The following is a 13,876-nucleotide window of genomic DNA, read 5'->3' as shown; positions in this document are numbered from 1 at the left end:
GCGTACCAAGGCACGGCACGGGGGTGCGAGGGCCCTGCTTGCGGGGGGCAGGGTGGTGCGGCGGCAGACCGCTGGGGACTGCGGAGGTGCGCGACGGCGGGTGGCGACCCTCTCTCGTTCGTCCTCCACGCCACACACCCCATCAAGTGGGGCATTGGTCCAGGGCGCAAAGGGTGGAGACCGGGTGGAAAGAGCCTTTCGCTGGTGAGGCTCCGCCCCCTTCAGTTTGCCCTGGGGTACCATCCTCCACCCGAGACCAAGAAGCCTTGCCATCAAAGTGGCAGATCGGTGGGTGGGTCGGAAGAGGCCTGTGTCCACGGTGTGTTTTCGCGGCCTCGCCTGCCAGGGGGCTAAGGGCTGGTATGGGGAAAAGCCCTCTGTACATAACCCTCCCCCATCCCGCCCCGATCTTCCGTCCCCAGTACCAGGCCTAAGTGCCTCTTACTTCCCCCTGTAGCCTTGTTTTCCACAGGTGTCCCCAGGTCCTGCCTGAATTCTGGCTTAAGTAGGTCCTGGCCAGCTCTGGGAGGAGAGGTGGGAGTTCTCAGTTCTCACAAGAGTCCGGGCTCTTGTGCTTCACCTGGTCCCAGCAAGGGATCCGCACTCCAGGAGAGCACTCAGCTTGTTGAGGACTCCTGTGTGTGGGGGGATGAGAGTGAAGTTTTACATTTGAAGGATAAACATCCAGCTAGCCCTGTGGGGGTGGGAAGACCAGGAATCAGGCCTGACCCTAGTGCCTTGCTGCCCAGAAGTCAGGCTAACAGGGAACCAGGGGTGCAGCTGATACCGTATACAGGTGTCTGTGCGTGTGTTTGTGTGTGTGTGTGTGTGTGTGTGTGTGTGTGCACCTGTGTGAACACTTAGTGGTGTGAGTGTGTGGGAAAGGATGCTGCTGCAGTGAACTACAGTTTTATAATAGCTCTTGAAAAATCCGATTCCAGACCCTGCAGGTGCCACTTAACCATTGTGTGAGATCAGGAAATTTGCCTAAGCTCTCTGTGCCCCAATTCACTGTACAATGGATCAGTGAGTGCCATCGAAATCCTAGATGTTTGTGATGAATTAATTTATTTTTACAATTACTGCCTGTTTCTGGCAAAAGACTGGTTTCTCTTACAGTGGTGATAACAAAAGTTCTTTCCTATTGTATTTATTGAGGTTTTAAAGGTCTCTTTAAGGAAACATATTAAGTAAATGATAGTTCTGCGGCTTAAAGAGATGGCTCCAAATGGTGATGATAGGTCTCAAATGGCAGAGAAGTGGGAAACGCAGTTCACAGACCAAAACAGAAGCTCATTATTATGACTTTCCAGATGACCTAGACGGAGAGCCTTGGGACTGGCCCAGATTTCCAGTTATCCGGGTGCCCAGTGGGTCCTAAATCTAATCTACACATGCATTCCAGATCCTCCTCCAGCCCACGTTCTCCATAAGGGGTTCCAGCCTCTGGGTCCTTGGTCTCCTGGGCTGCCACCTGGTGGTCAAAGTTGAGAATAATGCCTCAGCCTATCCCTGTGGAGAAAACTCCTGGAGACTGGATCCCTAGAGACCCATGGGGGTGCCTCAGTGTAGGGTCTTGGGATAGAAGGGTTGAATATGCCTTGCCAGAGGCCCAGGGCCTCAGTATCTTCCCTATGAAGACACCTTGTGCAGCCTCTGTTTTCTTAAAGGGGCTCACATTCATTCATTCAGTAGATATTGAATTACCTACTACTCTGTGTGGGGGCTCGGAGGGACAGAACAAGATAGGGCCTTTGCCGTCATGAAATTTACATTATAGAATGGGTAGGGGACAGAAAACAGGAATAAAAATATAAGATCATTCCAGGTGGTAAATGGTGCGATAAGGAAAATAAAGCAAGATAAAGGATGGGAAGTGTGTATACTGCTTATAAGGAGTGAGGGTGACAGGCACCGGCCTCAGGAAGGATGTGACACTTGAGTCAGGTGGGGAGGACCCACACAGATATCGGGGGGAGGACATTTCCAGGCAGAGGACCAGCCCTTGCTGAGGCCCTGATGCCATGTACCAGGAGCCGTTAACTAATAAATTGCCCTAAAACTTAGCAGCTTAAAACAACCATTTAAATTTTACTCATAAGAAAGACAATGATCATACGATTTCACTCATCTGTGGAATTTAAGAAACAAAACAGAGGAACATAGGGGAAGGGAGGGAAAAATAAAATAAGACAAAATCAGAGAGGGAAACAAACCATAAGAGACTCTTAATTCTAGGAAACTGAGCGTTGCTGGACAGGGAGTGGGGTTGGGGAGATGGGGTCACTGGGTGATGGGCATTAAGGAGGGCACATCATAAAATGAGCATTGGGTGTTCTGTACAAATGAAGGATCACTAAACTCTACCTCTGAAACTAATAATATACTATATGTTAGTAGGTTTCAAATAAAATAATTTTTTAATAAAAAATAAATTTTGTTCACCATTTGTGGGTCAAGATTGGGGGAAGGGGGTGAGTTTGATGCTTCTCACTGGGGGCCTCATCCTACTGCATCAGAGGGCAGCTGAGACTGGCCATCTGGAGCCTGGCCAGGGTTGGCCATCCCTGGTGGCTCCCTCATGTGCCGGAGGTCAGCTGGGCGGTTGACCTGGGTACCTCTGCATGGCACACCCCAGCCTGGCATCCCAGGGTACTTGGGCTGCTCCACAGAGTCTAGAACTCCTTCTGTTTGTTTCCTGATAATCACTAAGTTTGACCCAGACTCAGAGGGCAGGACCATACCCCAGCATCACTGGGAGAAGCACCCAAGCAAGGACTGGCTGGCAGGTTTTACAACCACTACTGGCGTGAACAAGGAGCAGGAAGGAGGCTCTGGAGTGGATGAGAGTGGATGGAGAAGTGAGAAGGGCAAGCAGGTGGTCTACATCCCCAGAGTGTCCTGGGCCATATGTGGGTTAGTCTAAGCAGTCTGCAGTTGTGTTGCTAATTGGCTGGAGGGGGCTGGGAGAAGGTGGGGGGCCAGGAGAGAGGCTGATGCCATCTCTGGGAGAGAAGATGGGCATGGACCTGGGTGGGGTGGTCTCAGCATCCAGGATGTATTTTTAAGTTAGAGGGGTTGGGTCAGGGTGGTTCAGGAGAAGGTATCCCAGGTGGTAAAGTGGATGGAGAAGTAGGAAAGGAAGCTGAGACCAGGCTGATGGTTCAAGAGACAGAAATCCTGCCTGGTTCAGGAAGGCCAGCTGGATACTACAGAGACTGGGGTCCAGTGTGGCCTGGATTGAGGGGCACCAGGAAGGCAAGGCTGTGATACATAGTGCTGGTCACCAGGTGCTGCTAGGAGGAGAGGCTGGCTAGGACAGAAGCAGCCACCGGGGTCAACCAGAGGGGAAACTAAGGCAGGCACTTGATGGCTGGAGAGAGGCCCCATCAATCACCAGGGAGGCACACTCTGAGCGAAACTGGGTTTGGCTTTTAGTGCCTGCCTGCCTTTCTTTACTCCTTATTAGCTAAAATTTTTTATTTATTTGGTTTGTCCATGGAGCAAAATTCAAAACCACCAGAGGCTTTTTCAAATGAAGTGACATTTACATACCATAAAATTAATCATTTTAAAGCGTACATTTAGTACATTGGCATTTAGTACACTGGCATTTAGTACATTGACAATGTTGAAAGTGTCAGAGTTTTACAGTGAGAAGTCTCCTTCCCTCCCCAGTTCTTTGTAGTGTACACACACACACTTTTCCTTGCTTTTTGATACAGGCAACAACTGGAAAATGAACAGTATCTTAGCAGATGTTTATTCTGTGATAGGCATTAAGATGTGCCTCACGTGTTCTTAGTTAATCCTCGGATGCACCCTGTGAGGGAGGGACTATTACTACTTCCATTTTACACAGGAAACCGAAGCACAGGAAGGCTGAGTAACTTACCAAAGATACACAGCTAGCGAGCCGTAGAACCAGTCTGGCCTATGTAACACCCGTGACCTCATTCTTTTACCTAGCTTGTACAATGTTTTTAAAAATAAAGTGATTTATTTTGCAATTCTTGTTGATTCATGTTGTAAGAAACAACCCCTTGTGCCCCATTTTCCCATCGGAAACATCCTGCAAAACTGCCGAGCTCTGTCATAACCAGAACGTTGACGCTGACAAAATCCACCCATGTTTAAAACCATTTTCTAATGGACTGCAAACATTTCAAAATGAGGAGATCTTACAAAAGCTGATTTCTGGCTTATCTGCCAGATGAGGTCTTCCAGGGGGACCTCAAGAGTGGCTGGGAGGGTGCATAGAGCCCGTGCTCTGCGTTCTGAGGGTTTAGATCCAACTTTGTGGTCTTAGTTCCTGGCACCCCTCTCCACCTCAGCTTCCACATCCATAGAATGGGATGGTGAACTCCACGGGGCTGACGAGGGGACAGAGTGAACTGGATCACGTGACGTGCTCCAAAGCATGCATTTAGTACTCGGAAGATGTTTGTTGTTCTTCTCCCCTTGCCTCGAGTAGGTCCTGCCCTTGGTGCTTACACAACTTGTTTGTGCCTCCCACAGCCTGAGTGGTAAATTACCACCCACTTGTGTAGACAGGGACAAGGCCCAAGGCCACAGGGCCGGTCAGGAGCTGAGCTAGATTAACGCCCAAATGTGTTGCTCTCCCCGGACCGCTAGGATTCTAGTGCGGTCGCTTCCTGGCTGTGTGAGTGGGACCCGGGCCTCAGTTTCCCCGTCTGCAGCACACTACTGATTAGGAGCACTTTCCTGCAAGGTTGTTAATGAAATCAAGGATAAGAGCCATCTCCAGTTGGGCCCCTCACAGAGAGCTTTAGGTGGGGGATGAAGCAGCATGTACCTCACTGGGAGTCCAGAAGAGTATACCTGCTGCTGGGGGTGGGGCACTGCCTGCCTTCTGCACAGACCATGCGTTCTGGGCAGTTTCAGGATCACATGCCTCCCCATCATTGAGATACCAACCCAGCATCACCTGTGTGGGTAAGACTGCCAAAGCAAACCCCCACATTAGAGCCCACCAGCTCTCCAAAGCTGGGTCCTAGAAAACAGCCCCTTGAGGCCAACACCCCACTAACAGGACAAATAGACCCCTGAACAGCTGTCTCCCCGGTATGAAGCCTGCCTCTCCCCAGAACACTGCCCCCGCCTCAGGTCAATACTTCAGGCAGCCAGGCTAGGGGCCAACGACCCAATGACCTAATCATGGCTCCTTCTGCAGGACCTGGGCCCAATGAGTTGCTGGAGGAGGTGGCTGTGGAGCGGAAGGTCCCCGCCCGCTGGACCGTGACTGTGCGGTCTCTGCCTGACTTCCCACAGAGCCGGCCTAAGTCTCAGCCTCAGCCAGACATGTCCAGCCTCCAGGCACTATGCTCCGGCCTGCCGCTGCGGCCCCTCCCGGAGAACCGGGGCCGCTGGGCTGGGGTGTCCCACGCACCGGTCAGGACCCCTGGCCTCAGCCCCTTGGAGGAGCAGGTAAGAAGTCGGGCCCCATTCCCACCAGGCCTTTTGCCCTCTGGTGCCGTATGGATGGTCCGGATGGACACTTCCTATTTCTGCTGTCTCTGCGGGAGCTGCAGCTTCTCAACTCAACCTCCCATCCCTGCTAGCCAGAGCCTCCTGAGGGGAGGTCGACGGCCACCCCACCCACCCCTTTCCTCATTTTCTCCCCAACTACCTGTGATCGATGGGGATCCCGTGGCTCAAGGTCATCCAGCCGGGAGCAGGGTGGGACACTGTGGCTGCCTCCAGTCAGAGGAGTGAAGCTGGGGCAAAGTACCCCAAAAGCACAGCAGCGGGTGTACCCTCCTGCCCCAGACACGCACATGGCTTTGAGGGTCTAGGAAGTCAGCTCTCATTTCCGCCTGCCCCCAAATTTTGCAATGAGTTTGCTGCCGCAAGGCTAGAACCCCATTGGGGGTGCGATGGTGCTGGTGAGAACAGGGCGGAGGCCAGGGGTCTCCACCATCGCCCGCAGCCCCGAGAGCCTGGCCTGGCCGGAGACGGCCCGGGACTGGGGGCGCTCCGGCCAGCACCCCCGGCAGGTCTGACCATCTGGGAGTACACCTGTCTCCCTAGTAAGCTGGGGGGCAAATAATTACACCACGCGGTAGGGAGGCCCGACGAAATGAAGTAGGTGGCTCGGTTACACCAACAGTATTCTCCTTTTTCTTTGTTCAGCATTACTAGAAAATATACGTAAGCACGAACATTAAAAAAGGAGTCACACAACCCCACCCCACAGAAAGACTGAGGCGCTTCAGCGGCTGCCCATCAAACTTTCCGCCCTTCGGGCCTCACAACATGGGGGCGGGGCGGTGTGAGGACTTGGGGGCGCTGGGGCGGGGTGGGGGCGAGGCTGGGCAGAGCGAAGCAGGAGAAGGGTGGGCGCGAGTTGCTGGGGGTGAGGGGTGTTGCTGGGGGCGGGGCGCTGGGGCGGGGCTGGGCGGAGCGGAGGCAGGGGAAGGGTGCGGCAGAGTGCTGGGGCTGAGGGGTGTTGCTGGGGGCGGGGCGGTGCTCATCTGGCCAGCTCAACTCGTGGAGATAGTCGTTAAAGCTTCCTCCCCCTCTGTCCTCCCCGCTGGGCGCCAAGGCCTTGACTTTTGACCTTGAAGGCCCGAATGGCTCTGCCACCTGCCCATCTCAGGCGATATTTTTCAGGTTGTGTGATGGCCTCTTGTGCTGGGAGGAGGGCACTCAGGAGCCGAGGAGCTGGGTTACCTCCGCTTTGCCCTGGGTATGTCGCCATTTGCTTGAAGTACAGAAACAAAACCCCTGGAGTAGGGGCTACTGGCAGGTCTGGGAGTTTGTGCTGTTGCAGCCCTTTAACCTTCCCTGGGATGTCAGGGTCAGCCAGCCTTCAGCGGGGGCCTGTTAGACAGTAAGAAAGATGTATGTTGACCTCGGCCCTGCCCCCCTTCCTGCTAGTACTTGGTCTTTGACCCCAGCTCCTGACACAAAGCTCCTAAATTCTTTGGAATTTCCTGGGTGATAGGAGCCTCTTTTGTTCTAAGGAAGCCACTGTGGGTGGGTTCCTGAATGGAGAACCATCACCCAAAAGACCATTCCATGATTAGAAACGGAACCTTGGGCTGTACCCCCCATTCTCTGGATGGGGAAGGGGACAGGAAATGGAGTTAATAATCCATCATGCTATGTGCTGAATGAAGCCTCCACAAAAATCACTTAACCACAGTGTTCAGAGAGCTGGGCTGCTGAACATGCTGAAGTGCTGGGGCAGGTGTGGTACCCCAAAAGGGCATGGAGGCCCCACGCCCCTTCCCCAGACCTTGCCTTGTGTACCGCTTCGCCTGGTTGTTCATCGGTATCCTTTCTGGTAAGCTTTGTTATATAATAAGCCAGTAGGCATGTTTCTCTGAGTTCTGTGAGCTCTCTAGCAAATTAGGAGCCCAAGGAAGGAGGTTGTGGGAGGCCCGCTATGTAGCTGGTTGGTGGGAAGGTGCAAGTATGGGATGTGTGACCAGGCATCTGAAATGGGAGGGGCAGTCTTTGGGACTCGGTGTGATAGCTCTGAGGGTGAGCAGGCTCCCGGTAGATGGTGTCGGGACCAAACTGAATCGTAGGCCCCCAGCTGGTGGGGAGAATTGGTCACATGGGGAAACTCCTCAAATCAGTCCCAGAAGCGTCCTGTGTGAGAAAATGTATGAGAAACACGAGAAGCTTCTCCTAGGCAGTCCCAAACACAGTGACTTTATCATTAGCTCATTTTATGCTTTCCCTCAGCTTGTTTTCAATTCTTTTTAAAATTTAAACATGTCTCTTTGATTTTTGGTGTAAACTTTCCAGGTAATTTTATAAGACAAGGATGTCAAGTATTATAATTGTGAAAGTTCCCCATTTCTCTGCCTGAGTCACCATGGCCGCTTTTTGGGCGTACCCTTCCGCACGCATTCCATGTACTTACAAAATGTGTGTGTGTGTGTGTCCTTCTTAAGAATAAAGACACATTCTAGGGGCACCTGGGTGGCTCAATGGGTTAAGCCTCTGCCTTCAGCTCAGGTCATGGTCTCAGGGTCCTGGGATCGAGCCCCACATCGGGCTCTCTGCTCGGCGGGGAGCTTGCTTCCCCCTCTCTCTCTGCCTGTCTCTCTGCCTGCTTGTGATCTCTCTCTCTCTGTGTCAAATAAATAAGTAAAAATTTAAAAAAAAAGATTCTCTAAAAAAAAAGAATATAGACACATTCTATATTCATCCATTTTTTAAGGTGTTCGTTATTGGTGAGTTTAGAGTTGTTCTGTTCTTGTAACTGGTGCACAGTATTTCGTTACTAGGGTGCCCTTCCCTCTTTGGTCTTCTTTAAGGAGATTTCTCTGTTTAAATATAGAGTATGGTCTGGCTGTAATTTTAGTCAGTGTATTCTCAGCACAAACACAGGACAGCTTCTGTGGTGCAGAGGGAAATTTTCATCATAGAACAGGAGCAGCAGTTCTAGAAATATCTTTAGCACCCCCTGGTGCCATACCCAGTTACTCTTAGTGACCTTTTCTCCAAATCCTGCCCCACCCGCAGGGGCCGTTCTGGGCATCAGATACCAAGACCTGAAGACCTCTCACCTGTGTCCTTGTCCTCGTCACTAATAACACACTATCTCAAGCTTCTTAAGAGCGGGGCTCTGTTGGGTTCATTCCTGGGGCTTCAGCGACACCAGTACCTGTTTGTTGAATGAACAGGCAAGAGTCTACACTAAGCGCCCCAACCAAATCCTATAAGAGTTTAGTGGGCAGGAGAAACCTAGGAGGGCCTCTTGGAGGAGGTGGTCTTGGCAACATGGGCAGGGTTCTTAGGCTGGGAAATCCAAGAAGGAAGGCCAGAGAGTGAAAAATGCAGAGATGGGCCTGTCCAAAGTATTGTGGGGGTGAAGGAGGCCCTGTGGAGTTCCAAGCTGGCTGTGGAGCTTGGAGAGTCAGGCCCAACCAAATTACTGAGGACTCTGAAAGCCAAGAGCAGTGTTGACTGTGTCAGATGAGAAATGGGGAGCTCCTGAGGGTTTCTGAGTAGGGGCATGAACTGCTGCTTCACAATACTCTCTGTGAAGAGTATAAGGGTTTCTCCAGATTCCCTAGAAGGGCAGGGTGGGCAGGAGACCCAACTAGAAGAAGTAGTCAGCAGCATGGAAGGCCATGAGTGTGGGAGATGATTATTTTGATGGCTGGCATTCCCACGGTACATATATGTGCCAGACCCTCTTCAGTTAGTCGCCAAGATGGCCCTATGACGTGTGTGCTGTACCTGTGCTCATTTTCCAGAAGAGGAGAAGGGAGGTGAAGCATGCATGTGCCACATAGCCCCCCGCTCTGGGATACACTGAGATCGGAAGAGCCGGAGCCCTGTAGCCTCAGCCTCTGCAGAGGCTGCCCCGTTCCCAGCTACAAGACCTGAGCCACAGTTTAGACCCAGGAGGCCAGCTGCAGTTCGGGCCAGAGCACACCTAATGAAGCCTGAGCAAGAGTGGGTGTCAGGACTGGGGTGATTCAAACAGGGCCATGCCACACACTCTCTTCTGTGAGCTAAACAAAGTCACACACTGGTATCCTTTTAGGTGATCAGCCACCACGCAGGAAGGATTTGCTTCTGGCAGAAGTAACACTGTTCCCAAGACAGGATTTTGTCACTGTCTATTACTTTCCTAGGGCTGCTGGAATAAATCTCCATGAAAGAAGTGCCTTTAAAACAGCACAAATGTATTCTCTTACAATTGTGAGTGTCAGAAATCTAAAATGGGTTCCCTTGGGCCACGAGCAAGCAACACTGATGTGTATGCAAGGATATTGAAATCATGCTTGTACTTTTGCTCTCTGAGTCTGGTGATTCCCATTTTTGGGGATGCAAATATTACATATGAGATTGTCCTGGTTTATGTTCACATGTCTCAAAAGTTCATAATATATTTTCAGTAACATTAATTATATTGTAAAATGTTAAGTTAAAAATAAGCAGCAGGGCTGCATTTCTTCTGCAGACTCGCAGGGGGTGGGGACCGATTTCTTTCCTTGCCTTTTGTAGCTTCTAGAGGCTGTCTACAGGTTTTGGCTGTCCTGTCCTGTCTTCCATCTTCAAAGCCAGCTGCCTAGCCAAATTCAAATCTCTCTCTCTGACTCAGACCCTCCTGCTTCCCTCTTACGAGGACCCTGGTGAATATATAGGGCTGATCTGGGTAATGCAGGACAGTCTCTCATCCTCAAATCCTTAATCACATCTGCAAAAACTATACCTCTTTCGCCTCACAATTTAACATATTCATGGGCTTCAGGGAGTGGAATGCAGACATCATTGGGGGCCATTACCTGCCCACCACACCATCAGGCATCCTGAATTCTCCAACCTGATGGCTGAACCCAGAACATTTTATGAATTCATCCTCTTTCCCTAAGGGAACAGGCTACTGTTCTGTTAGAGTTTTAGGCCTATTAAGGCCAGGTGGGAGTGGGAGTTGTCTAGAATATTCTTGCCAATTTTTGTGTCTTAAATACATTTGATTTCGTCAGTAAGAACCCACTTAGAGAGGTGCCTGGGTTGCACAGTCATTAAGTGTCAGCCTTCGGCTCAGGTCATGATCCCCAAGTCCTCGGAACAAGCCCCACATCGGGCTCCCTCCTCAGCAAGGGAGGATGTTCTCCCTCTCCCCCCTGCTCGTGTTCCATCTGTCACTGTCTCTCTGTCAAATAAATAAATAAAATCTTAAAAAAAAAAGAGAGAGCCCACTTAGAACATGCATTATATAATTAGCGGACCATAATTTCATCAATGATAATCCACCTCTGAAATTGTGTGTGTGTGTGTGTGTTTTTAAGACTTTTATTCCCAGGGTCCTCAGGCCAGTGGTGGGATCTTGGGCAGACACAACATGTCTAAATACCATTTTCTCATCTTGATACTGAAAGCTGCTCCCAGTCAGAGGCTTGGAATATTGAATCCAGGCCAGCAAACAGAGCTGCTGCTTTGTACGCTTTTTCACTGAAGAAATACTTACTGCATGTGTATTAGATAACTCTATCAGGGGCTTTGTAGTGAGGTCAAGTCTTGTGTAGATGTGTGTGTGTGTGTGTGTGTGTGTGTGTGTGTGTGTGTTAGGTATTGCTTTAGAAACTTTTCTTTAAATGCTCAGTTTCGCTTGGCATGCTCTTATGAGAAAAGCTCTACACCAGCTAGAAAACAACAACCATCTTTGTGTTGAGGTATAGCCCGCACAGAAAGCAGCCGAAACCACCTGTGCACAGACACGAATGTCACAGGCACACAGGGAGAGGGGACAGACCCGGGCTTTGAAGGGGGACCGCTATCCTGACTTCTGATGTGTGGCGTGGTCACAGCTGCTCTTGAATGGCCTGTCAACAGAGTTACGCAGCTGTCCCTTAAGTCTTTCACTCAACAGCAGGTTGGGAGAAGCCACCTGGCTACTGTGTGTCACTGTGGAAGGTTCATCCTCATCGCTGTCCTGTAGTGGTTCCCAAAATGGGGTCCCCAGGCCAGCGGCAGAAGCACCTGGGAACTGGTCAGGGACACAGGTCAGAGGCTGTACCAGACCACTAGGGTGATTCTGACATCTGCTGAAGTTAGAGGCCCTCCTGCCGTAGCATATTCCTAGCCGCTGTTCAGGCCTGGGTGTGTCTTACCCATGCAGCCTTTGACCTCTGGGTGCATCGGACAGGTGGTCCTGCCCCTAGCCCTCTGCCCCAGGTACCTGTGCTCCCAGCTGGGTGTCCAGCGTCATCTCCCTAGTGGCACTTCTGTCCCACCAGGCCAAATGCTGTGTACCCAGTCATGGGCCCTAGCATCTTCTCTCGTCACCTCCTGCCTCCCAGTGTCCAAAGCCCACCTATCTTCCTCAAGTATCATGCCATCTCTTCCCTCAGCAGATCTGCACTGCGTGAATGAGGGAATAAATTCAGCACACTCACCTCCTACTCTCCCACCCCCAAAGCAGTTTGTGCCCCAGATTCAGCTGGTTGAAGAAATGGCCTCAATGTCCACCCAGACACCAGGCTGTCACCGTGGTCCCGTCTCCCACTTTGCCTGCCTCCAGGAGCTAGTCCAGGTGTTGGAAGGAGGAGTGCTACGAAGGGGTCTGCCAGGATTCTGGCCTCCTTGAGCTTAGACAGATTTTAAGCAATAAAACAAGCAAGCCCTAGAACATCCAACAGTGAAAAGCTTGGGACGGAGACAGAGGCAGGTGGAGTGGCTGGGAGTCAAGAGGGGGAGTCCAGGGCAGGCTACAGAGGAGGGGGCACCTGGACTGAGGCCCGAGTGAAGGAAGAGACCCTCCAAGAGAAGGCAGGGGGCAGAGAGGGTTTAGGCAGAGGGAAGTCTAAGTACCAAGGCCCTGTGGCCAGACCAGGATCATGAGGGATGTCTGGAGGAATGACAAGATGGCTTGGGATTTGGGGTGGATGAGAAACCTTGGGAAGGTTTCTTCTTTCTCTTGGTCTGCTGTCTCTGGCTCCAGGCTCTGCCCCAGGCCTGCTGGCATCTGGGGTGATCTCATTTCCAGAGCAGTCACTATGCAGTTGTGCATCATCTGAGTCTGGTTGCCAAGCTGGCCGCTGGTGGAGTGTTGCTTCCCTACAAATGCACAAGATGCCTGTGGGCTCCAAGCAGATCTGCTTTCCCCATCCTTGAGTCCCCATCTCCCACTGCAAGCCTCAGGGCAGACCCCTCTCAGCTCCTTGACTGGGATGAACAAAGGGAGGGTCTAGAGGTCTGTCTACGTGAAGAGGGTATGACAATCAGAGAAGGCTTCTTGTAGGAGGTGACATAATAGATGGGCTTGGAGTGAGAACTAGGTGGTCTCTGGGTGGGGCCACAGGTTTCTGAGTGGAACAGAGGTGAATTAAGTAGGGAAGGAGGATGGCCTCACAGTGCTTGGCCCGGAGCTCCCCTGCCCCCTGCTGCCTCTCCTCTTTTTCTTCCCCCAGCTGGCGCTGAGGAATGCCCTGCGCTACTTCCCCCCGGATGTCCAGGAGCTACTGGCCCCTGAGTTTGCCCAGGAGCTGCGACTGTATGGGCATATTTACATGTACCGGTTCTGCCCTACCATGAAAATGAGGTCAGTGCTGGAGACGGGTGCAGCTTCCAAGGGGGCCCAGAGCAGGAAGTGCGTGGGAGGCACTGCGCTGGAGGTCAGCAGGTTGGGGGAATCCAGGCTGTCCACACTAGGAGGCACACAGCCATGGTAGGCTGAGCCAACAGCCCTCCCACAGAGAGGGGGGGGTGGTGGCTGTATTGTGGTCTGTGTAGAGTCTGTAGCCTTGAACCTGGCCAAAAGATGAGGGAATCCTTTTCAGACAGGTGTCTCTGGCCTGCCATCCAGGGGAGTCAATCCTGAGCAATTCTGGAGCCCGGTTGTATACGAAATCCCTTCTCTTAACCTCATGTCTTGTCCTGCCTCGAGATGAGGAGAGCTTTAGAGGGGCGCCTCTGTCAGTGTCTTCAAGCAGCTTTGGTTCCCACCAGCGGTCTCAGGCTGAGCAGTGCACGGCACTGGAGGCCTTGTAAGAAAATGTGGGTGGCTGGGCTTCTCCCCACATTGTGGATTTGGCAGTTCTGGGGGACCGGGGCAGGAGGAGCTGCCATTCCCATGGTTCCCAGACAAGGCTGCCCTCACTCAGGGCTCACACTCTGAGCGTCATTGTTCTTGGATATGCCAGATCTGTGTGGAACTGCCCCCAGGGAATGCCCATAAAGTAGGAACCACGTCCCCTCATTCCTGTCAAGGCCTGTCAGCCTGGCATCCGCTCTGGAATTGATGCTCAGGAGCACTGGTGGCATGAAGGAAAGTTGGGACGCATGAAGTCCACCTGGATTAGAGGCTTCTGGAAAGCAGACATCAGCTTTGCTCGAAATCCATTTTCTGCCACTTGGACCTCGCCAAGTGGGGAGGAAGGGA

The 13,876-nt window shown here is 51.9% G+C and overlaps 2 protein-coding genes across 3 annotated transcripts in view; one reads left to right on the top strand and one right to left on the bottom strand.

Annotated features, from left to right (window-relative positions):
* CHST13 (carbohydrate sulfotransferase 13) overlaps positions 1 to 13,876 on the bottom strand; it is a 282,606-nt gene that overhangs the window by 27,830 nt on the left and 240,900 nt on the right. Inside the window, exon 1 of one of the 2 annotated variants that reach the window (XM_082746842.1) lies at positions 7 to 118. The exons of the other annotated variant lie outside the window; for it this stretch is intronic. The gene's annotated coding sequence lies outside the window, so the exon portion shown is untranslated. Of the gene's footprint in view, positions 1 to 6; positions 119 to 13,876 lie in introns of those variants that run through there. 2 annotated transcript variants of the gene reach the window in all.
* Positions 5,240 to 13,876, top strand: part of UROC1 (urocanate hydratase 1) — a 41,586-nt gene continuing 32,949 nt past the window's right edge. The window contains exons 1-2 of the mRNA XM_082746776.1: positions 5,240 to 5,448; positions 12,906 to 13,036. Of these exons, the coding sequence (XP_082602902.1) occupies positions 5,323 to 5,448; positions 12,906 to 13,036 (257 nt within the window). The 5' untranslated portion in view covers positions 5,240 to 5,322. The remainder of the gene's footprint in view (positions 5,449 to 12,905; positions 13,037 to 13,876) is intronic.

Source organism: Mustela nivalis, assembly GCF_964662115.1.
Source record: "Mustela nivalis genome assembly, chromosome: 1".
Lineage (NCBI taxonomy): Eukaryota > Metazoa > Chordata > Mammalia > Carnivora > Mustelidae > Mustela > Mustela nivalis.
Note: the sequence above shows the minus strand (reverse complement) of the source record. Positions and strands in the feature narration are given on the sequence as shown.